The 25,703-nt window shown below is 40.3% G+C and overlaps 1 protein-coding gene and 1 long non-coding RNA gene across 3 annotated transcripts in view; one reads left to right on the forward strand and one right to left on the reverse strand.

Annotated features, from left to right (window-relative positions):
* Positions 1–24,145, reverse strand: part of LOC113256233 (uncharacterized) — a 194,873-nt gene extending 170,728 nt beyond the window's left edge. The window contains exons 1-4 of one of the 2 annotated variants that reach the window (XR_008960797.1): positions 24,003–24,145; positions 22,997–23,104; positions 11,108–11,209; positions 9,319–9,428 (exon numbers count right to left, since the gene is read on the reverse strand). This is a non-coding gene — a long non-coding RNA (uncharacterized LOC113256233). The remainder of the gene's footprint in view (positions 1–9,318; positions 9,429–11,107; positions 11,210–22,996; positions 23,105–24,002) is intronic. The other variant, XR_003316619.4, reaches the window with a different exon arrangement.
* Positions 24,146–24,276: 131 nt separating this feature from the next.
* Positions 24,277–25,703, forward strand: part of E2F7 (E2F transcription factor 7) — a 35,803-nt gene continuing 34,376 nt past the window's right edge. The window contains exons 1-2 of the mRNA XM_026499978.3: positions 24,277–24,480; positions 25,191–25,283. Coding sequence (XP_026355763.1) covers positions 25,191–25,283 — 93 coding nt within the window. The 5' untranslated portion in view covers positions 24,277–24,480. The remainder of the gene's footprint in view (positions 24,481–25,190; positions 25,284–25,703) is intronic.

Consider the following 25,703-nt stretch of genomic DNA (forward strand, 5'->3'; position numbering starts at 1 on the left):
ACAAATGTGAGTGGGTTTTCTGAGTAAACCAGAGAAGGGGGTGAGTTCTGTACTCAATGATGCAGGACCAAATGGAGTCATCCTGTGGAGACCAGGACACGGATGTCTTCTGGATTATATTCAGGACATAGGCATCTATTTTCATGCACATTCGTTATTTTCTTTTTGTGCTATGATTTTTCAGTTTTTATATTAGTTATGCAAGCCTTAAAAATAGGTAGACAAATTTTACGGGTTTTTCCTCCTATGATTTGGAATAGTGAGAGGAACAAAGGAATTATCTGTCCCTTCATTACTCTTTTAAGTTGACCTATAAAACCATTATGATCAAAAGTATTTCACTTGCAGGTGAAAGATACCTAAATTAAACTAGCTTTAGTGAAGAAGGAGAAGGAGAAGAAATAGGAAAAAAAATTACTTTACATGTAAGAAAGACAGCAGTGGTAGCACCAGGGACTCAAGCAGTGTTGGGATCTTTCTCTTTTCTTTCTTTCTCTTTCCCTTGATTTCCCTATCTGTATCTGTATGTGTGGGCCCACCTGTCTCAGTCTCTATCTCTCAGTCAGAGAGTTTCTGACCATGTGTCTGTCTGTCCTTTGTCACCATGTCCCTGCCCACATCCCTTTCTCTTCCTCTCCCTCTTTCTCGTCTCTCATTGCAGATGGGCTTAATTTGTGTGGGAAGGAGAAGTTTGACCCTTCCCGGTTATAGATTCACATGCTCCTCATTAGCAATCCAGAAGAGAACTTTTTTCCACAGATGCAAATACAAAATTATAGGAAAGAACTCCAATTAACTCTATTTGGATCACATGCCCCGCTTCGAATTAATATATACAAAGATATTTGCAAATATGGTTCAACATGATGGATTTGTTTCTGTGGCCAGAAATCAGTGTGCTGTGATTTCCCGCTATCATAGTATCGTATAATTGAGGTACGGGAGGATTCATCCCCAAAAGAAGGAGTGGTACTGACCAATAGAGGAAAAAAAGAGAGAGAGAAAGACACAGGCAGAGACATAGCTGTTAGGTAAATAAACTCCATAGATATCTACTCCCAAAATTATGGGCTTAGCTCTGGAGGGGAATAAATCTCTGGCAACATTTTTCAATTCATTCCACAATCATTGGTCTGCCCAGGTTTTCCTAACTGCACTTAAGTCAATTTTGATAATTTATATATTTTTTAGAAAATGTAGATTTTCAACTTTATTGGCAAAAAGTTGAACAGGCTTTTCCTTATAATGTCCACCAAAATGTAAGCCAGTGGCATAATGCCAAGAGCAAATCTGTAAAAACTATTCTCTGGAGGAACAAAACAAAAGTATTTCAGGCTGCAGCTCTCCCTTGGTTTGGCTTAATCCAGGAATAAAACTGAGTGTCTAGAGAATGAATGGGCTGCATATCCTTCAGGCAATTCTCCATATATATTACTTTTCACAATTGAGCTTTTGATAGGTACTGGGCAGCAGAGATTTCTAGGTTATAACCTCTGACAAGAACTTGGAGCACGAGTTATTTTACAATGCTCAATTTCATATGTTTCAGTGGTCAGTCAAAATGGAGAGAGTTGACGGTCTCGTGTGAAAGTTGAGACATCTAAATAGGATATATGTCTGAAGAGAAAAGACAGTATCGGTCCACAGAATAAGTACTTATGGATAGGGCCAAGCTTTTCTCAGAACAAAACCACTGAACAAAACACAAGACAGGATGACAAATAACATTCTGTGAGAACTGAAAGAAGCTGCCACGCTGCCATCAGAGGGTACAGATAAAGCAGGTGGAAAAGAAAAGTGTCATTAGGGTTTCATCAAGAAAGTCGTAGTGGAGATGGGCTTTGTGAGATGAGAGGGACTTCAGTGGGCAGAAGGGACGCAGATGAGCAAGATAGAACTTCACGAGCATATCTGTAAGGTATATTTCTTTAGAGTTTGGGAATGGCTGAAGGGATAAAACAAAAGTTGGATGAAAAGAGGAAGCAGACTAATTGTCTAGCCACTGTAGTGTAAGGAAGTCCAAGCCAAACACTGAATGATATGGCAAGTGGCCTTAGTACAAAAGGGCCTACAGGGCCCAGGCCAGCTGAGGTTCCAGAGGGATTCTGCTACATGAGTGATCCTAGCTGCAATCCCACGAAGCAGAGGAAAAGTACAGCTGAGCCCTTACTAAATTCAAACCAACCCTGAGAAATAATAGAATGCTGTCATGTTAAGCCACTGCGTCTGGGCATGGCCTGTCCCACGAGGTATATACTCAGGTCTGGAACGGCTTGCTTAGCCTTGTGCTGCCCTTATACGAATGGGAGCAAAGTCATGGGCCCCATCCTGACTCTCAACCATCCTTCACAAAGGACCTATGAATTTTTTTCTTCTTTCAGAAGGAGGACCTCAGAGGTGGGGGTATGGAAGAAAAGAAGCTAATCTAGGGCCAATGTTGTTAACTATACCGTGCCTATTAACTCACCTTGTACGTACTTTCTTCCATTTTCCCCACATGATAAAATGCTTTCCTTCACTATGATTTCAATGATGTTTGGAATTACTAGATGTTCTAAATCCAAGGGTCTACATTTTTCCCATTAAGATGTACACGATGGTTGACATTTACATGAGTGAACCCTTGCATGGGCTGATCTCATGGGCTCCGAAAGCCCACAGCACTAGTTATACAATGCTCTTGTCTTCATTCTTTAGTGCAGCCCAGTTTGGAGGTGTTAACTTTGTCAATGTTTGTGAAAATCTAGAACGCAATTTTAAAATATCATGTCGGGCACCCGGGTGGCTGAGTCAGTTAAGCCTCTGACTCTTGATTTCAGCTCAGTTCATGATCTCAGGGTTCTGAGATGGAACCCTGTGTTGGGCGCCGAGCTTAGAGGGGAGTCGGCTTGAGATTTTCTCTCTCCTTCTGCCCTCCCCTCCCCAAATAAATAAATCTTTAAAAAAATAATAATAAAATATCATGGGAAGTTTGTTGGAATAACTTGTTCCTTGATTCAACTTTACCAGACAATGGGAGAAAAAATACCCTGATTATTTACTTACTCCATTCCCCTCTATGTAAATTGCCCTTCCTTCTTTCACCTCCAGATAATTTAGCCTTTGATAGCCACTTGCTCTCTCTAATTCTCTCTCAAAAGGCAGCATCAATTGTTCTTTCACTGATTTTGATAGCCTTTTAAATGTCCTTTGATAATGGAAGACTGCATTTTATCAAATTACTTCTTTCTGTGTCTCTCTGGCTGTGAGGACAGGTCCAGTTACCATCTTTACTCTTTCAGTTCCAGAATCAGTACACTTTGCACTTTGTCATTCTTGGCAGAACTGAAATTAAATATGAAAACTAAACATGTTACCTGTTTCGGAAACTGTAAGCAAACTTAAGAGGAAGAAAATATTCTCATGATTAATTTTCACAGGACCTTTTTAAGAAAGAAATGAACAGTGAATTTAATTATAAAAGCAATGGTGGAGAATAATAGAAAAATGAGAACCAGAAACAGCTCAAATAAAAATGTAAAAATTGTGATTAATTCTCAAACATAATTAATAATGCAGTGACAAATTGATTGCTTTTTTAGCTTTCTAATATCCTCTATTCTTTCTAGAACTTGAAACCTGGTTTATAATTTGACCCTAGAAGCAAATGTTATATTCCGGGTCAGTATATTATCTATTAGAGGATCCTTTATCATTAATTTCAAGGCAAGGTCTTAAGTGACAGAAGAATGGAGAAAAGGAAAACAAAGTAACTGACCAGTTAGGACTTTCCTCCTTTTATCTATCCTTACGACCACAGAGGAAATAGAGATAAATCAGAGATTGAAGACAACGATTATAAAATTCCAGTTAGTATCTTCAGCTAACTCGGGAGCTATCATAGTCACTGAAACAAAAATGGATGCTAATGAAAAGAATAATCAGGGAATTTCTGAAAGGGAGTAGGTCTACCAGTAATCCCAAAGCCGGCCTGACCATAGCTCCCAATTTATTAGCCGTATTTCCAGGAAGACACCCCACCACTAGAGCAGAACAGCAGTGTTAGACTAAGCTGAGATCTGACATGGATTTTGTCATCCATTATTTAATGGCCTTTACTAAAGTATAATTCACATATGATAAACTACACTTATTGTAAGTATACCATTAAAAGAGTTTTGACAATTGATAACTACCACAATTTGTAATCATCATCACTATCCATATATAGAACATTTCCTTGCCCGGAATTGTTCAGGCTCTTTGCAGTCAATCCCACCTCATTCCTGGACCAAGGAAACCCTTTACCTGCTCTCTCTCCTAGTAGGTTAGTTTTGTGTTTTCTAGAATGTCAAGTAAATAGTACGTACACTTCTTTGGCTTCTTGGCTGCATATATTTTTGAGAGTCTTCCATGCTGTTGTGTGCTCTTTTCTCTTTACTATGCAGCAACAGTCCACTGAATGGCTATACCACAGTTTGTTGATTCACTCACTTGCTGATGGACCCTCGAGATGTTTTCAGTTTGTTGCTACTGTGAATGAATTTGCTATGAATTTCATGAGCAAGGCTTTGTGTTGACATATATTTCTACTTATCTTAGGTAAACACCTATGCATGGAATTATTAGGTGATATGACAACTATATGCTTACACTGCAAAACTGTTTTCCCAAAGTGTGTGTACTATTTTACACTCCTTCCACCGATGTATGAGCTACGGATGCTTCACATCTTTGTGGAGCATCTTCAACACCTGATATTATTAATCTTCTTCATTTTTTTTTTTTAGGCATTCTAGGGGGTGAGTAGTCATATATCATTGTTGTTTGAGTTTGCATTTTTCTGATGACTAATAATTCTGAGCATCTTTTTGTGTGTTTTATTGGCCATTTGTACACCTTTTTTTTTTTTTTTTTGGCCAATTATCTGCTCAAATCCTTTGCTCATTTTATTATTGGATTGTTTGTCTTTCTGTTTTTGAGTTGCAAGAGTTCTTTATATATTCTGGATACAGGTACCTTTTTCGCAAATATTGAAAACAATTTCTCCCAGTCTGTGGTATGCCTTTCATTTATTCAGTGGTTTCTTTCAAAGAATAAAAGGTTTTAATTTTGATGAAGTCCAACTTATCTTTTTAAAAAGAATTTATGGTTTGTACTATCAAAGAAACTATTGCCTACTCCAAGGTCATACAGATTGTCTCCTATACTTTCTTCGAGAAGCTTTACAGTTTCGACTTTTACATTTAGGGCTGTGATCCATTTCAAGATAATCTTTGTATATAATGTGAAGTACATGCTGAGATCTGTTTTATTCCTGTGGATATCCTCTTATTCCAACACCACTTGTTGAAAATATTAGCAATGGACCCACTGAAGTACCTTGAAATCATAATCAAAAATCAATTTATATTCAATTTGTGTGTATAATTACATAGCTATATAATTACATAATTATATATGTCTGTATAATTACATATTGCTACATAATTATATATTTCTATATAATTATAATTAATTTGTGTACATTTATCCAGACTCTCTATTCTATTCCACTGACTATCCTTATGTTAATATTCACTATCTTAAGTTCTGTAACTTTATGGCATCTTGATATTAGATAGTATAAGGTTTTTAACTTGATTCTTATTTTTCACGATTGTATTCAATATGCTAGATTTTCTACATTCCATAGAAATTTGATAATAAGTTTGCCAATATCTGCAAAAGAAAGGCTATAGTAATTTTGATTGGGATTATGTTGAATCAAGAGAACAATTTGCGAAATTTTGAAATTTTAATAGTGCTGATTCCCCCAACCCATGAACCTGATATACATTCCCATTTGTTCAGATCTCCTTTAATTTTCCTTAGCAATAAATGGTGATGCTCTACATGCAAATATTAAATATATTTTTTTAAATTTATTTTTAGGTACTTTATTTTTGTGCTATGTACATAATATTTTTTTTTCCAATTGTTCATTGCTCATATTAAAAAACCCAATATAGTTTTTATATTGAATTTGTATCATGCCATCTGGCTAAATTCACTTATTCTTTTTTATTTTAATAATTTTTATTTTGTTATATTAGATGCACTGGGTGTTATATGCATATAATGAATCATGGAACATTGCATCAAAAACTGGGGATGTACTATATGGTGACCAATATAACTAATATAACAAAATTCACTTACTCTAGTAGCTTTTTTGCAGGTTCATTAGGATTTTTTAAATATACTATCATATCTTCTGCAAATAGAAAGTTTTGCTTCTTTTTCTCCAATCTATATACCTGTTATTTGTTTTTCTTGCCTGTTGCAACAGCTAAGATCTCCAGGAAAATGGTGAATAAAGGTGGTAAAAGCTATACCCTTGCCTACTCCCAGTCTTAGAGGGAAGGCATCCAGTCTTTCACTAGTAAACATGACGGTATTTGCAGTCTTCAGACTCCCTTTATCAGGATGAAGAAGTGTCCTATTTCTAGTTTCCCCAGGATTTTTTAAAATAATTAAGTGTTGAATTTTGTAAGTAATTTTACTGTACCCAAGGCAATAATAATCTGATTTTCCACCGTTATTATTCTCTTAATATGGTGAATTACATTAATTGATTGTTGAAAGCTAAACCAATTGTGCATGTCTGGGATAAATCTACTTTGGTCATGAGGTGTTATCCCATTTATATATTGCTGGATTTGCTAATATTTTGTTAAGAATTGTTCTGTCTGTGTTCCTGAGGGATTTGGGCCTTTAATTTCATTATCTTTTGATACCTTTGTTTTCAGGGGAATTCTGGCCTGAAATGACATGGGAAGCATTCCTTTCTCTTCCGTTTTCTGGAAGCTTTTATGTATGACTTTTATGTATGTATTATGCTTTCTTAAATTTTTGGTAGAAGTCACTAGGAAGTCCATCTGAGACTACAGTTTTCTTTGTGGGAAGGCTTTTAATTATAAATTCAAATTGTTTAAAAGATATAATGCTACTCAGATTTTACCTTTTTTTTTTATTATTTGTGACTTTCACTTCCACCTATTTTTGTTTATTTCCATTTTAGCAATGCATTTCTGCCACTTAAGTCTATTTTATCCAGTGCACCTGTGTAAGAACTTATGTAGGATATATACTTACGCATGAAACTTGAGGTTTTGTTTATCCTAGTATATCTTTATTTTCTTTTAATCTCTGATTTTATTGTACTTTTTTTTTTTAAGATTTTATTTTTTATTTGACACAGAGACAGCCAGTGAGAGAAACAGTCAGTGAGAGAGAGAACACAAGCAGGAGGAGCGGGAGAGGAAGAAGCAGGCGCCCCAAGTACTTTTATATTTTATCTTCTTTAGTTTCTTTGGTTTTATTCCATTTTTTTCTAACTGTGTGCTTTCCTTCTTGATTTTCAACCTTTCTTTCTCTTTAAAAAACATTTATTTCATTACTATTGAGTTCTAAGTCTATTTAATCATTATTTCTTTCTGACTTAGAGTTACTTAGAAATACAAATTTTTGAATGTTCAAATGCATTATGTTTGCTTTTTTCACGTTTTGTTATTGTTACATTTGTTATTGATATTACACTAGATTGCATTGTTGACAGAAAATATGAGCTATATGATACCTGCCCTTTGCAAATTGTTGAGGCTTGCTTTATGGCCTAGCCCATAATCAGGTTCGTTGGTTTGTTCCTTATGTTCTCAAGAAGAACATGCATTCTTTAGTCATTGGCTCTACGAACTAACAGTTCTCTATGTACCTATTAATCAAGGCTGCTAAATGTGTGATTCAAGCCTTCCATATATTCATTAAACTTTTGGTCTACAATTCAAATATTGCATTTGTCCACTTATTAAAACAATTTAGCTCCCTATATTTTGAGACTTTATAAATTTTATACTGTATTTTATGTATTTTACTGAGTTCTGTAAACTTAGAATTAGAATTTCCCACTGAAATAAGTCTTTTATCATTATGGTGTTACTCTTTTTATCTTATATTCTACTTTAACATCTTTTAAAATATTTTACTTATTACTTACTTATTTCAGAGAGAGAGAAAGAAAGAGCACATGAGCAGGGGGAAGAGGGAGAAGCAGACTTCCTGCTGAGCAGAGAGCCTGATGTGGGACTCCATCATGACCAGAGCTGAAGGCAGACACTTAACTGACTGAGCCACCCGGCACCAGATTGATAAGATATTGTTCCCTGGACTTGGTTCTATCACCTTGCTTGTGCTTTTTACTTAGTTGTATTTTTGTATGTTTCTTTATTCTTTCTTCAGGCAAACTATTGGTTTATTTTCATTTTTAAAAAAATTTTAGGGTAAAAAATAGATGTCCCAAATTTGCCTTTTAAATCATTTTTAAGTGTACAGTTCAGTGGCATTAATTACATTCACAACATTGTGCAACCACCACCACCATCTATTTCCAGAACTTCTTCATCACTTGGAACTGAAACTCTGTAACTGTTAAGCAATAACTCCCTAAGTCCTCCCTTCCTCTACCCCCTGGTAACTTCAATCTATTTTCTGTGTCTATGAATTTTCCTATTCTTGACATTTCACGTAAGTGGAATCATACCGTCTTTGTCCTTTTGTGTCTGATGCATTTCACTCAGCAAGAAGTCTCCCAGTTTCATCCATGCTACAGCATGAGCAGAACTACATTCCTTTTCATGCCTTAATAATATTCCAATGTGTGTATAGACTATATTGTATTTATCCATGCAACGGTTTACGAACATTTGGGTTCCTTCCACCATCTGGCTATTCTGAATAATGCCGCAGTGAACATAGGTGTACACATAACTGCTTGGTTCCCGGCTTTCAATTATTTGGGCTATATACCTAGGAATGGAATTGCAGTTTGCTTTCTTATTTGGTTGTTTCCTTCTACTGATTAAAGATTATAGACTCCATATTTACTCTTTATTGATTAACTTTTAAGCAATATTTTGTATTCATAATAACTAACCAAGTCTACAGACAGTATTTTAACCCCCTGCAAATAACACAAGAAATTCAGGAACTTAACTCTGATAGCCTCCTTCCTGACTTACATAGATCTGTTGTCCAGAATTAGGTTCTGTGTTCTTTTTAACCTCACAAAGTACTTCTTCTTCTTCTTATTATTATTACTGATATGCTGATATGATACAAGTTAAATAACAATCACTAAAAGAGTACAAATAGAGCATATAACTTGAAAAACAGGAGATTAGAAAAGTGAAATCTTGATGTAAATCTTTCAATGTAAAAATATTCTGATTTTTTTAAGTTAGTCACTATATAAAATTAAAGAAATAAAATTTTTAAATTCTCAAAAAAACCCACACAAACCTTCAATACTGTGCAGAGCAAATAGCAGAGTGACAAATTTCAGCTCCAGTTTAAAATCTATGATGTGACATTGCCATGATGTCTAACTCTGGTTCGTTCATACCTGTGTACTGATAAAAAATGATATATCATTTATCTTGACTATACTAGTCAGTTTCTGAACTATGCCATCTTAACTACCCTAAATTCTTTCCTCGATGCTTTACTTGTGCCTCAGCAGACCAATATGGTTCAATTGCTTCACTGGTCAGCCTACCGTCCTCAAGTGCCTAACACATGGCAGCCCAGTTCCAGTCACTGGGGACACAGCCTTGAATATACAGACAAAAATGAATGCCGTCATATTTGAACAGACATCTCCAAAGAAGACATACAAATGGCCAATAAGCACATGAAAAAATGCTCAATATCACTAATCATTAGGGAAATGCAAATCAAAACCATAAGATACCACCTCACACTCATCAGGATGGCTATAATTTCCAAAAAACAACAACAGAAAATAACAAGTGTTGATAAGGATGTAGAGAAATGGGAACCCTTGTGCACTGCAGGCAGGAACGTAAAATTGTGCAGCCACTGTGGAATATAGTATGGTGGTTCCTCAAAAATTAAAAATAGAACTATCATAAAAAAAATACAACTACCATATGATCCACCAATTCCACTTTTGGGTATATCCTTAAGGGAAATGAAATCAGAGTCTTTTTTTTAAAAGATTTCGTTTGAGAGAGAGAGAGAGAGAGAGAGAGAGCATGAGTAGGAGGAGGGGCAGAGGGAGAAGCAGACTCCCCTGCTGAGCAGGGAGCCCAATGCGGGGCTTGATCCCAGGACTCTGGGATCATGACCTGAGCAGAAGGCCGACGTTTAACCAATTGAGCCACCCAGGTGCCCTGAAATCAGAGTCTTGAAGAGATATTTGTGCACCCATGTTTATAGCAACATTATTTAAATTAGCTAAGCTGTGAAAGCAACACAAGTGTCCATAGATAGATGAGTGTATAAGCAAAATGTGATAATATGCATGCATTAGAATATTATTCAGCCTTCAAAAATGAAATTCTGACACATTCTACAACTTAAGGACATTATGCTAAGTGAAATAAGCCAGTCACAAAAAGAAACAAATTCTATATGACTCTCCTCATATAAGGTCCTTAAAGTGGTCAAAATCACAGAGACAGACAATCTGGTGGTTGCCAGGGACTGGGAGAAGGGGCAGAATGGGGAGTTAGTGTTTAAGGGGCATAGAGTTTCAATTTTACAGGATGAAGAATTCTGGAGATGGATTGTGGTGATGGTTGCACAGCAATATGAATGTTCTTAATACCACTGAACAGGACATTTAAAAATGGTTAGGAAAAAAGGATGGTTAAGATAATACATTTTATGTGTATTTTTTACCACAATAAAAAAAATTGAAAAAAAAATAATTCCTTGAAGGAGTTTACACACAGTCAGAAAGAAGGAAATGAACGAATAAAACATGCCATAGGCCAAATGGTGAAAGTGTTCTAGAGAAAAGCAAAACAGGGGAAGAAGACAGGGAATGCTAGGAAAAGGGGCTGGGGGTAGTTGCAGAGGTCAAGGAAGATTTTACCAAGGAGGTGATGGTTGAGCAAAGACCCTGTGCTAGAGAGGGCTAGCTCTGCACTCCCTTCTTAGAGGAGAATTGCTGCGAAGAGCGGGCTTCTGAGGCAAGACTACATTTCCCAGCTCTCCAGCATCTTGACATAGCCGCATAAGTGATTCTCATCAGCGTAATTTGAGTAGACATGCTTTCTCTTACCTCTAGGCCAGGGTTTTATGAATCTGATATGGCTCCTCCACTGGGAAAGGGAAGACCCTTTTCTGCCAACAGAAGCAGAAGACTCTGAGGCTTCAAACAGTGCTGCCCAAGAGAAATATAATGTGAACTATACATGTTATTTTTAATTTTCCAATAGCCATGATAACACATATTTTAAAAATGGATGAATTCATTTTAATGATGCATTTTTGTTTTTTTGTTTTTTTTAATAATGATTTTTTATTATATTATGTTAGTCACCATACATAATGATGCATTTTTGAACCCAATATGTCCAAAAATTATTTTGACATATATCCAAGACAAAAAATAATGAGATATCTTTTTTTTTTTTCCAAAATCCAGTATGTGTTTTACACTTAGAACACTATGAACCACTTTTCAAGTCCTCAGTAGCCACATGTGGCTGCACACTGGACAGCAGAAGTCTGGGATATGGTGGAGCCATAAGGTGAGAGGAGGTGGGTCCCTGAATCTCCGTATGGGGGACAGCCACCGTTCAACAAGGCACACCCACATTGTATCGTTACGTGAGAGAAAAATAAACTTCCTTTATGTTCACCTTCCAAAGGTCTGAGACTCATTTGTTACAGAAACTGATTGCTTGAGGTGGTGTAGAAAATAAAAAACTAAAATATAGGGCATTGGCTTAGCAATCAAGTAAGAGCACGAAAGAGACGTTAGAAGCTGGAAATCAGAGGCTCGTGTCATATGCTTGTAAAACTGCGAACTGCGCATGCTTGTAAGACAGACCAGGTACGGAGTGACCCGGTAGCATTACAGTAATTTTAAGAACAAGAATGCCAACAGACGCTGTAGTAGTCTGCTCTAGCTGCCGTAACAAAATATGGCTTACCCAACGGAAACTGATTTTCTCACAGTGCTGGAGGCTGAAAGTCCAAGATCAACCCCAGCAGGGCTGGTTTCTGGTAAGAACCTGCTCCTTGGCTTTCTGAGAGCTGCCTTCTTTGTGTCCTCACGAGGTCTCTCTGCGCGTGTGCACTCCTGGTGTCCCTTCCTCTTCTCATAAGGACCCTAGTCCTATTGGATTGGGTTCCCACCATTATCATCTCATTTTACCTAAATTACCTCCTTACAGTCCCTATCTCCAAATACAGTCACATGGAGGGTTAGGGCTTCCACATGTGACTCTGGGGGGACAGAATTCAGTTCATAAAAGAGGCCCCATGCTCCTCTCTGCACCGAACAGAGTGCAAGAAAGAAATGTGTTCAGGAAAGAATCGGCTGGTTTGCAAGCAGAAATGAAAGAGAATGAAGAGAATCGAGTAATCAAGGTGAGTTTGGAGCCGTGTGATCTGGACAGCAGACTGCTTCTAGATACCAACCAGTAGGAGATAACACCTGAAATGAGCACAAGTGCCTGTTAAGTTGTTTTGGTTAAGCAGAGGTTTGCAAGGCTAAAACACAAATCGTGGTAACGTATTTTCTTCCCACCAAGACTCTTGCTTCAAGGGGCCTCAAGTTAGCCCCATTAAGAGAGAAATAAGTATAGAGGCAAAGAGGGAAAGAAACAGAGCAGGCTTAAGAATCATTTTTAAGAAAGAACTTTGGATGTGGTTACTGGCACATGGAACCGACTAGAAATCATGGGAATAACGTTTCCAAAGAAATCAAGGGAATAATGTTTCCAAAGCACAGTGATCTGAGCCTTAAAAAGCCTGTGACTAAAACATCCTCCTAGGGACCTCAAATATCCAACAGCGGGATGCAGGCTGTGAAAGCTGTGCGCGCTCCAAGGAAGTCAGATTCCTTACTGCTGATCTCAGACAGCGCCAGCAAGGATAATGGACAAGAAGGAATAGCCCCGGGGGCAGAGCCAAGGACCACAGCAAACAGTGAACAAGCAAGTTCCTCCCATGAAGCAGAACCACAGTCTAATGACGGAACCTCCTCCATCTTCCGGGCAGGGAGCCTTCATAACGCCTGCCCAGTCAGATTCCCCATTGCTGTGGGCCAGTCACTGTTATGGATCTCCCAGTCTGCCCTTTTCCAAATATGAGTCTCTATTGTTATCCTGGTCTTGACTCATATTATTTACATGAGGTTTGTTGCAGGGGAGGTGGGCAGACAATTTGCCTTTGAATTCATAGGTCTCTGAGCCAAAGGAGCACAGGAATCAGAGTGCCTAGACTTAGTCCTGGAGGCGGCACCTGGGGGAACTTTGGGTTGTCTCCTTTCGGAAGGAGGCCACACAGATACTTGGTGGCCTGGGGGCAGTCTGTGGCAGAAATAGCTAGCTGCCTCATGAGTTTGTACTCCCTTCCGTAGTGTTCGATTCTTACTGGGATGTGCTGGAGAACCAGTGATGACGATCACAGCTTCCCTTAAATCCAGTATATCCGTGTAACTAGCTGCTCTTAACAGAGTGTGAGTAGTGCTGCTATATGCTTTGTCTACTGTCTGTTTCTCCTTCCAACAGCTAGAAACAGAGGTCTCAGGGGAGTGTCTGAAGACAGCGCACGCAGATGGAGGAGCCTGGGTCCCAGAGTCGCCACAGACAGGAAACGTACCTGGCGTCCAGGAACACCATTATCAGACAGTTCCATGAGTGAGACATTGACTTCGGGTTTAATACATCACTGAAATTGTGAAGTTTCTCTGCTATAGAAGCTCACATTAACTTAGTTAATGTGCCCCTAAAAGAGGTGAAGGAGAGAGCGATACATCTCTAGATGAAAAGCATTCCAGGCAGAAGGAAACAGGTCAGTAAATGCATGGCCCGTGGGCAGGAGAATACCAAATGTGGCCAAGAATTAGCAAGGAGCTGAGAGTGGCTGAAGCAAAGCAAACAAGGGGAAAATTGAAGGTGATAAGATCAGAGTTGTAAAAAGAGGCCAGATCCTTAAAACCTTGCAGGCCATTGTAAGGACTTTAGCTTTTACTCTGAACGGGCTGGAAAGCCATTGTAAGTATTGGGAGAGGAAGGAGGACATGATCTGACATTATGGTTTGGATCACTGTAGCTGGTGCTCAGGAACAAATCAGAGGAACAACAGAGAAATCAGCTTTGATACTATGAAAACAATCCAGGGGAGAGCCAGAGGTGGTTTGGGATTGGGAGGTTGTAGTGGTGGTGGTGGTGGTAATCGGCGTTTAGATTCTGGATATATCTTTAGGGTGTACGTCAGAAATTCAGGCATAAATGACATTTATGCTTCCAGGGGGCTTAGATCAAAGAACTACATGTGCATCAAGAGCAGAAATTGGTTCCCAGCAGCTCAGAAAGTGCTTGGTGTCCTTTGGGGTGAAAAGGGAATAGTTCTATTGTCTTGGCACAGGTATTAATAACTAATGTGTAAAACGTAAATGAAACTAACTGAAGGTCTTATGAATGCTTTCTGAGTCCCCAGCCCATAAAGAACTCCTCACTGAGATTTAATGCTATTAAAGTCTACGCATCTTCAGTGCCACCTTTTATACTAACCATGAGATTGTCATTGGCCTCTGAGACAAGGTTGCTTTGGCTTCTTATCTTAACAGCCAACTGGGATTGTTTTAAAGCAAGCAAACAAAAATCAGCTGCCTCTTTAAATAGGAAAACTACAAAGATGTCAGTTTTACAGCTCTGAAAGTCAGTGAGGCTTCCTCGCAGGCTGTATGGGGGTTTCTTTCTCTTACTTTCTCATTGCATGTTTAACAAGAGAATCATTAGAGAATAGTGAAAGCAAGATTATTCTTACTAGTGTGCAAATTTTAATTCATCATCTCTTGCTTATACATGTTGAATTTCAGCCCTATAGTTGCAACATGTGGTAGCCCCCACCAGCAAGATCGTCTGCTTTGCCTCTCTTCCCATGTCCCCATTAGGCTTCAGCTGACCTTGTAATTGTTTTCCTCCTTTAGAGGAGTCACTGGGGGAAAAAAAAAAGGTAAATCATTTCTATAACTGTATTTTTCTACAACTAGCAACTTTGCCTGGTTTATGTTGACACTGACTAAGGTGAAATCTTTTTGAAATTTTTCATTATTAAAAAAGAAAATCACAAGATTACAAAAAGTTGAGGAAAAGAGCAAACACCAATTACCCTAAGTGGTTACTCCAGGATCATGTCCCTGTAATTGCAAATATCAATAAAATATTTAACAACCATGAGACAAGTAAAGAAATCATTAAAATGGAAAAACACATTTCCAGAGTAAATTTCAGCAAGCTTAAGAAAACAGAAGTGGCCACATGGGAACATAATTAAACAACAAGAATCCCAGTAAAACTGGGTGTGAAAATAGGAAGAAATCCTCCTTGAGTCAAAAGGATAGACAAAATTTAATTTCATCAGCCAAAAAAATGTTGAATAACTGAAATAAAGAGGAAAGACAGACACACACACACACACGAACACACACACACATACACACACATGCACACATGCACACACAGGATATTAGACCATTTTACTATGCTGGTGTAGGCCTAAGGGGGAAAATAAATGCAATAAAATATTAGATATTATTTGTAAAAAAACAAAACACATAAGGATAGGAAAATATTGTTACTTTGCTTAAACTATGTAAAGTATAAGATAAAATAAAGGAAATTATGCTCTCTCGTGGATAAGGACCTACAACTTTTAAAAATAACCTTAAAGAAAAGAAACATAATTCTTTTGGCATTCTTTTGATCGAAACACAATCACTTTTGATGGGACTTTTATAACAGACAACATCTGGAGAAAAGAGAAAGAAAACTTAAAGTATGACTTTAAAATGTAGACCAAAAGAGTATGTCCTAATTCGTAGGGCCTTGTAGGTTCCTGTGCGATATGGTATCATTCTTCATACGTGTGTGCAGCTGAATAGAAGCACGGACAAAAGTCTCTGTTCTGCCGTCTCAGAAGCAACAATTTATCTGCTAGGCAGGCTCTAGATAACCAGTGAAGCTTTTATTCATATCTTTTAAATCTTTGACAAGAATAATAATCTAGGGATCGCAAGCAATTTTATTAAGTTGGTCAGGCAAGCTTCTGTTTTCCACACTATCTTCTGAATCCTTCTCCTTTTATGAGGAGACTCTCTCCTCCTATCTTGTTAGGAATGCAGGGTCAGGGGCATCTAGGTGGCTCAGTCATTAAGCGTCTGCCTTCAGCTTAGGGCGTGATCCCTGCATTCTGGGATCGAGCCCCACATCAGGCTCTTCTGCTGGAAGCCTGCTTCTTCCTCTCCCACTCCCCCTGCTTGTGTTCCCTCTCTCGCTGGCTGTCTCTATCGCTGTCAAATAAATGGGTAAAATCTTTAAAAAAAAAAAAAAAAAAAAAGGAATGCAGGGTCACCTTCCATTCAAGCCGTCCTCCAGGAAGAAGGACCAACTCCTGCCCCAGTCTTACCTGCTTCCGCTCACATCTGCACCACTCAACTATGGCAACCCTGAGCTCTTTCTTCTTGGGGCCAATGCCTTCAGGGTCCTATTCTCTAACAACCACACAGATATACTTATCTGAGAGCTCTGAGGCCATTAGTGAATATGCCCAAGAAGTGGCCATGTTAGTTTGTGACCAAAGGAGTAGAGAGCAGCATCTTGGGAAATATTCATGGAAAGAATATTCATGTCTCTGCTACTGTGGGAGGGAAGGAATTAATAACATAGTGTCTAAAATCCAGATTTGGCCACCTGCCCAGGCCCCATGCTTAGAAAACGATTAAGAAGGCAAAAAAAAAAAAAAAAAAAAAACCAAAAGACTACCAACAGAGATTGTTCTCAGACTCCCTATTGTGGCACAGAGAGGCACTGGCCTGATAGGACTTCGGGGGGGGGGAGGGAGGCGGGGAGAAGGGTGCGAGAGGACCCCAAGGCCATCTCCCATACTCCACGGCAGTAGCGCCTCACAGAAGCAGTAGCAGCGGCAAGGCCGGTCCTACAACAGTGAAGATCCAGTGCTGGTTTCCTGTGATGACAGCAGTGGCAGCTGGCACCCTTAATGGGGGCACAACGGCATCACAGAGTCTCCCTGACCTGAGCACAGACAGTTTTGCTGGCCGGAGGTGGCCACGCTCCCTGGGGACACCCGCTGTCATGCACCACTTGTAGGAGCAGAAAGAAACCAACATATGGCCCTAGAGGCCTCACGTATCAGGTGAGACTGGAAAGATCTGTTTGAGGGTATGTAGGACCAGGGACTCCCAGAATTTACTGGGGAGGCAGGGGTGAGGCTCTGAACAAGTCTAGAAAGTCCAGTGTATTATATGAAGTATTACAGCAAAATTACCCCCATTTTTATCCACAGGGGTGGGCTGATGTCTTAATGTGCTACTTGGGCAATGTTGGTTAAATGATTACTCTTTCCAGAACAGTTTACATTTTAACAGAGACTTCCTGTAGACAATACATTAACCTCTGTACATGAACATTTCCCCCTGGTTGTTTAGAGAAGGTCTGGGCTAATACACCTCCATTTGGGCTCCACTGGGCTCTACTTCTCTAGTTTTTCCAAGGTGGAAGGCCCTGCATGCAGTTTGGTGGCTCTGGGTTAGGAAAGGTAATATCTGTAGTATTTAAACATAAGTTTCAAGTCCTGAGCTGCTAACCCCAGAATCTTCTTCCCACCACTTCCTACCCCAACCTCCTCTTTCTAGTGCACAATGGAAACATCTTCATGTAGTCCTACAAAGGATTACAATGAATAAATGCTATGAATATAATGTTATTAGGTAGGTATAAAAACTACACCCAGCCATTCAATACTAAGCTTAGAAGAATGAAGGTCACAAAGGTCAGTCTTTGGCCTGATATTTTTTAACATTCTCCTTATTAATGTATGTACATCACGTAATGTAATAAGTAGAGATGTGTTCAATTTCACCAAATATGGAAATAAAAAATGATTTCAGCAATAACCTTAAAAATCCATACTAAGTGATAAGGACTTATTACCAAATGGTTCTAAGGTGATAACCTAAGTATCAAATAAGTATTTAGAATGAATTGGCAGGTTCAGAGGACTTCCAAATCAGCCCTACTACTTTATTTTTTTTTTTTTAAGATTTGTTTATTTAAGAGAGAGAGGGAGAGTGTGCATGAGCAGAGGGAGGGGCAGAGGGAGAGAGAATCCTCAAGCAGACTCCCCACTGACCACGGAGCCTGACACGGAGCTCGATCCCAGGACCCTGAGATCATGCTCTGGGCCGAAATCAAGAGTCAGACACTTAACTAACTGAGCCACCCAGGCACCCCCAGCCCTACCACTTCATAAAGAGAAAGCTGGGGCCTAGGTAGGCAAAACTTTTGTTCCAGCTTACCCAACAAGTGCTGGTCCACCTTGGTCTAGAACCTGTCTCTCTACTCCTCAAAGTGAAGTCCTTCCCTTCTGTAAGGCTCTGGAAATTAAGGTGAAGCTTGTCCCTCATTTTCTCCAGAATCTCAATCCCAGGGCAATGGTCAATTCCAATTTTTACTGTCCCACCTGCTGCGATCCCTCCCAACCCCAACTTCCAAACCTGCAGCATAAATGTAGTTCCACATAAAGGGGTGCCCCATTACATACTCTCCACTATCACCTTCCCAGAAACACCTTACCCAGCTCAAAAGTCATCCTATCTGTTGTGGTCTGGAATGTTTGTTACAGCACAACCCCCTCTCCACATCCTGGCCTTCAACATTCACACACAATGACAATCATACACACACATGCACACCAAGTATGCTAGCTTTCCATTTAGTGAGAACACAAATTGCATGATCACTAAGGAAAATGACCTTGCTCCACAGTGCTAAAGATGACAAGGAATCTGTAAAGATAAAGAATGAATTCCTCTGTTCCCTATGGGACATGTAATCACAGCTTAGGCACCTCTCTTAGAACAGCTGGACATCTGGATGCAATTTGAGATGGGAGCCATAACTGTCCTTTGGTATTAATATGATCTTTCTTTTTTTTTATTGTTGCTAAAGCTATGAGCAGGAACCAATCATGGACTTATTCTCCTGACATTGCTTATAGTCAGCCAACAATAAATCTTCTGCCATCTCTGAACTTGCTAGCAGTTAGAGAAACAAATGTATCACATTCCCAGGCCCCTGAATGGCTGAAGACAAAGGCCATTTTAAATGAGAACCCTCAGTTTAAGAACTGTTAAGCGGATCCACTCAAAGAGACCTGAGAATTGCCAGGATGTGAAGCCAAGGTCCTTCTGTTGCCCGTGCGAAGACAAGTCAGGTTCTAATTCCCTCTGTGACTGCACTTTTGAGAACAGATGCTCTACCTGGATGACGGTGCTCGCAGGAGTGGAAGAAAAGGACAACATCCAAGGAAGCTAAAATAGTAACTGGACGGCTCAGACTGCCCGACGATGTGAATGAACTCTAATAAATCTTGGGATCTGGGACCCCAAAAGGGTAAAAGACTATTTGCAAGTTTGAGACGCTATGAAATAAGCCTTCCGCACAGAGGAATGTCACCTGTCACCTGTGTATATTCTCTAGATCACAGCCCTTGCTGCTCATTCTTCTGTTAAAGCTCTATCCCACCCGAGAGTTCTCACTGACCACCTCAACACTTTCCAAACACCAGCGACATAGCCGCCAACCAGCAAGAGCCAGCTCTCTGCCACTCTGCACCTACTCCACAGGGTGATGCACCTGCCCAAATCTTCCTCTCTTCACTGATGGCACAGGAGGGTTCTATTTCTGAAACCATGGATTCAGAGCATTCAAAAATATTGATGAATAAGCATACAAGCAGCGTGATGGTGAGGAACAAGATGCTGGGCTTTGGGGGAAAAGTACCCAAGCCCAACTCCAGAGCAGGTAAACTAGAAGTCTCTGGGTGTGGGATTCAGGTACTGGTATTCTTAACAATCTCCCCAAGGGATTCTAAAGCACAGACAGGGTTGAGAACCACAGGCCTAGTGCAATATGGAGTCCTGAGGACCATGGCCACGTGGGCAGTACAACACTGTTCCAAAGTCGATGACCTTCCAGGCAGAGCTTATAGAGGTAGAAACACAAAATCAGCATGAAACCTGGTGTCGCAGTTTTAAAATATGGTCCCAAAGCGTTCGACATTTCTTCCATCAAAAGGTAGAGTGCATCACAAATAAATTCAAAACGGATGAAAGACCTACATGCGAGACAGGACACCATCAACATCCTAAAGGAGAACACAGGCAGCAACCTCTTTGATCTCACCATAGCAACTTCTTACCAGACACACCTCACCGGAGGCAAGGGAAACAAAAGCAAAAATAAACTACTGGGACTTCATCAAGATAAAGACCTTCTGCACAGCAAAGGAAACAATCAACAAAACTAAAGGCAGCCTACGGAATGGGAAAAGATATTTGCAAATGACTATATCTGATAAAGGGTTAATATCCAAAATCTATTAAGAACTTATCACACTCAACACCCAAAAATAGATAATCCAGTAAAGAAACGGGCAGAAGACATGAATAGATATTTTTCTAAAGAAGATACCCAGATGGCAACAGACACATAAAAAGATGCTCAACATCACTCAACATCACAGGGAAATCTGAATCAAAACCACAATAAGATACCACCTCGCACCTGTCAGAATGGCTAAAATTAACAACACAGGAAACAACAGATGTTGGCAAGGATGCAGAGAAAGGAGAACACTCCTACACTGTTGGTGGGAATGAAAACTGATGCAGACACTCTGGAGGACAGAATGGAGGTTCCTCAAAAAGTTAAAAATAGAGCTACCCTATGACCCAGCACTACTTGGTATTTACCCAAAGGATACAAACATAGTGATTCGAAGGGGTACATGTATCCCAATGTTTATAGCAGCTTTATCAACAATAGCCAAACTATGGCAAGAGCCTAAATGTGCATCTGCTGACGAATGGATAAAGATGTGGTGTGTGTATACACACACACACACACACACACACACACACACACAGAGGAATATTACTCAGCCATCAAAAATGGTATCTCTCCATTTACAACAATGTGGAAGAAGCTAGAGTGTATTACACTAAGCAAAATAAGACACAAAGAGACAATTCCATATGATTTCACTCATCTGGAATTTAAGATACAAAACAGATGAACACAAGGGAGCGAAGAAAAAAAAAAGAAAGGGAGGACATCATAAGAGCCCATTAACTATAGAGAACAAACTGAGGGTTGCTGGAGGGGAGATGGGCAGGTGATGGCTCAATGAGTGATGGGGATTAAGGAAGGCACTTGTGATGAGCACTAGGGTTATATGTAAGTGATGAATCACCAAATTCTGCCCTTGAAACCAATATTATCATATATGTTAACTAACTAGAACTTAAATAAAAACTTAAAACCAAAAAAAAAAAAAAAGGTAGAGTGTGTGTCCTTTCCTCTCGAATATGGGTAGATCTTTGACTGTTTCACCCAAGAAATATAGCAGAATTGATGCTATCTTCTTTCTAAGGGAACATTGTAAAAGGCAATACATTTTCCACTTTGTGGGCTTGGGTACTCATTTTGGAGCCCTGAGTCCCCAAAGAAGTCCAACTGCCTCAGCCACCATGTCATAAGGAAGATCGGGCTACACCAAGAAGCCACATGCAGGGACTCTTCTTGGTGCTCCGCCCAAGTTCCCAGCCACCATCAGTGTCAACTGAACAACTGAGAGATTAACAGGTTATCTACAAAATCTGGGACTCAAAGCATCAAAGTAAGTGTATTGGAGTAATGTCTCTGAATTTGCCCACCAAACACTCATTTTCCAGTTTTCTTCCAAATTTAAGATCACTCTTACTTTAAGCAATTGATGAAATTACAAGAGTCTGAAACTACATAACAAGTTTTTCTTGTTCTGAATAGTGGCTACATTTGAAATAAAATAGATAGAAAAAATACTCTGGAAATGCGAGGAAAAGGTCTGTAACAAACTGCCTAACCTCAAAGAAACAACCACTATCATTTTGAAATATCAGAGAAATGAACGGACTTTAATGATTTAAGTGTGGGTCTAAAAAGCCGAATGGTGGTCCCAAAAAAGGGATATCCATCTCCTAGTCCCTGGAACCCATGGATGTCACCTTATTTGGAAAAAAGTTTTTTGCAGATGTAATTAAGTTAAGGATCTTAAGATGAAACCATCCAGAATTATACAAGTGGGACCTATACTCAGTAACAAGTGTCCTTGTAAGAGGTACACAAGAGAGTTAACAGACAGAAGGGGACCAGGCAAATCTGATCACTGAGGCAGAGATCTGAGTGAGGCAGCCATACGTCAAGGATTGTTTACAGCCACCCAAAGCCGGAAGAGGCCAAGAACAGATTCTCCTCTAGAGCCCCAGGGGGAATGTGGCCCAGCCAACACCTTGATTTCAACTTCTGACCTCCAGAACTGTGAGAGAATAAATCTCTATTATTCTAAATCAAAGTTTGTGGTGATTTTTCACAGCAGCCAAAGGAAACTAATACAGTTGGGAAAAAACATTTCCTAATCAAAATGTTCTGCTTCTATAGAAGTAAAAAACTTAATAAATTGCAGTTTTATTCTTTATACTTGTCTCCTCATGCTTCTACCTATAAGACAGATTTCAGTTCAAAATATCATTTCTAATATAAAACTGCCAAATTACTATTATTATTTTTCTATATGCTTAATATTTCCAAGCTCGTCTTTTAAATACGATCTAACAGTGATTTTTTAGGCAGTATTTATCAGCAACCTAAATAGAGTACAAAGTGAAGGACTTGATTGAGCACCCTAATTTCTGCAGAGGGTGCACTTAAATTCTGGGGGGTGAGGAGTGGAGAGCAGAGCACTAGTTACAGAAAGGATAAGAAGAATGATATCGGTTCTGTAAAGTATATGACTTGCAGGGCAATGTGTGTAGATATGCTTTAAAAAGGCTGTCCCAAATCCCATTAGCGGGACATCCTACAAAATGACTTACCAGTATTCCTCAAAACCATGGAGGCCAGCAAAAACGATGGAAGTATGAGAAACTGTCACAGCCAAGAGGAGCCTAGGGAGACATGAACACTACATGTAATGTGGTATCCTGGAACAGAAAAACATTAGGAAAAATTTAAGTAAACCTGAATAATGACTTCAGTTAAAGAATAACATGTCATTATTGGTTCATCAACTCCAACGAAGTACCATACAAACATAAGGTGTTAATAAACAGGTAAAACTGAGCGCCGGATATAGGTGCACTCTTTCTATCTTCTCAATTTTCCTGTAAATGTAAAATTGTTCTAATGTAAAATGTAAAATCGTCTACTAAAATACACACCGCACGCGCGTGCGCATCGGCGTGCACACACGCTCGCGCGCGCACACACACACACAGCTGTCCCTATCAATATTCATATTTCAAATAAGAAACTAAAGTTGAAGGAAGTGAAACATTTAATACAAATCAGTAATGTTGAGGAAATTTTCTCGACTACTTCCCAGAATGCTGGTGCACGTTGCAAAGAATTATTTAATAAGGCTTTTTGCCCTTAATTATTGGTGATGTTCTTAAAAAGGAACACCATCAAAAAACTTTTCCGGAACTAGAAGAAGGAGAAGGAGGAGAAGGAGAAAGAAAGAAAAAGAAAAAAACAGCTGGTTCTGCATGCAGTCTAGTTTCCAGGACTAACTGGCGTGCCATCTGCTCGCAGCATAGAGCGGTAACCATGGTTCACGTGTCACACCAGCGTGCGGTGTTAGTAAGTTTGCCCCAACAAGCCTGGACAACTTAGCTTCCGCGCAGGTTGCAGGGGGGAGGGGGTAGCGGCAGCGGCGTCCAGAGTGTGCGTATCGTTTTTTCCAAACTCCATCTGGTTTCCCCTCCCCTGGCTGTGCCCGCGGTCTCCCAGCGCGGCAAGCCGAGGGGACCGGAGCGGGCCTTTTATGCATAACAAAAGAGCCCTCCTCCTCCTTCTCCCGCTGCCCCGCGCCGCCCCCACCTTGGCTTCCCGCGGCCGCCCTGGCCCGCGTCTCCGGCAGGAATTGGCTCCCCGGCCCGAGGTTTCCAGGTACCCGGAAGGGGGAGGGGGCTGAGGCGGCAACAATTGGGCGGGTGAGGGCCAAACGCGCGGCTCGGAGCGCCAAGACTCCGAGGGGCGGTGAGCCCGGGCCGTGCCGCCACGTGATTGGCCGGGACCGCCCCGTCGGGCGCCGCTGATTGGTGGATTCTCAAATTCGGTCTCAAGGCGCCAGAGGAGGTGTTTTAGCGGGGACTGCGATCCAGGGCTGGAGAGCTGGCGCTGCCCGGACGCCGCGGGGTCCCAGCCAGCTCAGGGCACTCGGAGCGGGGATCTACGCGCCTCACTTTCCCCGCCCGATGTCACCGCCCGCCTGCTGATCGCTTCGTCCCGCTGGTCCCGCGCCGGTGTGGGGTCGTAGAGGACCCCAGAGGCAGGAAGCCTCCTTCTCCAAGTGGGAGTAAGTAGCGTGCGGCCCTAAGCGCTGCGAGGAGGCGGGAATTGGGGGGAAAGGGGACACCCTTGCCCCCAGCCCAGGCTACCAGCCTGCCACCCCTCTCCCCTGCTGGCGGGGATCGAGGAATTTCTGCCGCCGGACCAGGCGTGCACGGGGTGTCCTGGTTCCAGCTCTTCTTCCCGCGGAACAGTAGAAGGGACTTGTCTTTCCTCGCGATCTGGGGGGTTCATTGGAATTTTATCCTTGGGGTCCGCTTGGAGGCCTGTGAAGGGGCTGCGCTAAAAGCTGAGTGGGTTTGGTCTGGCGATCAGGTTTCCTTCCCCCCTGATTCAAAACCCCCTCAAAGCCGAATTCCTCCCAGTTCTTTGCGCCAAAATTAACTGACCCAGGAGACCCTGTACTTTCTGACAGATTTGCCCTACACTCTCCTGACTTGGTAACTTTGTTTTGTGCTGTTGCTTTTCATAAAAAATTACCATTTTGGTCTATTTTTGTTTTCTTCCCAGGTTTTTAGTAATTTCCAAGCACACTTTAAGTGTTCGTGTTCAATCATGTGCATTTTAGAGTTGGGGGGTGGCTACACTCCTGGAAATTCCCAGGATGAGTTTAGGGAGGGAAGTTCATGTTCACGAGCAAGTAATAAATAGATAATTTTGTTGGAGGAGAAAATATCCAATTATAAAATCACTTTCTAATGTGTTTGTGCATTACAGATGGAGGTAAATTGTTTAACACTAAAAGACCTGATCAACCCCAGGCAGTCCAGACTAGATTTTGCAATTGAAGATGGGGAAAATGCACAAAAGGTAAGTGCACTTAAATACCTTAAAGCTGTAACATATTTAGGATGATGTCTAATTCAAGGAAGTGTACCAACATGCCACTTGTACTTGTCTTATAAACATAATAATTAATTTTGATGATTATAGAAATATACTTTTTTAACAATGGAGACACCCAAACCATTATTGTTGAGTTTCTCACTCAGTGTGCAGTGGAAAGAGGCTAAGTTAGATGTAATGTTGGAACCAATTTATATGAATCGAAGATGTGCTGGACACTGCAATCAAAAGTTTATAATACTTACAGTTGTCAAGAGTGGAATTAGCTAATGCTGCACAGGAATGTTAAGCCTCAATTCCCAAGAAAATAGACCTTATACTGTAAATGCTGGATTATTAAAGTGCCATGAAATGTTCTTCGTACCCCAGTGACCCAGCTCCTAG

This window comes from Ursus arctos, unplaced genomic scaffold, assembly GCF_023065955.2.
Source record: "Ursus arctos isolate Adak ecotype North America unplaced genomic scaffold, UrsArc2.0 scaffold_21, whole genome shotgun sequence".
NCBI classification, from domain to species: Eukaryota; Metazoa; Chordata; class Mammalia; order Carnivora; family Ursidae; genus Ursus; species Ursus arctos.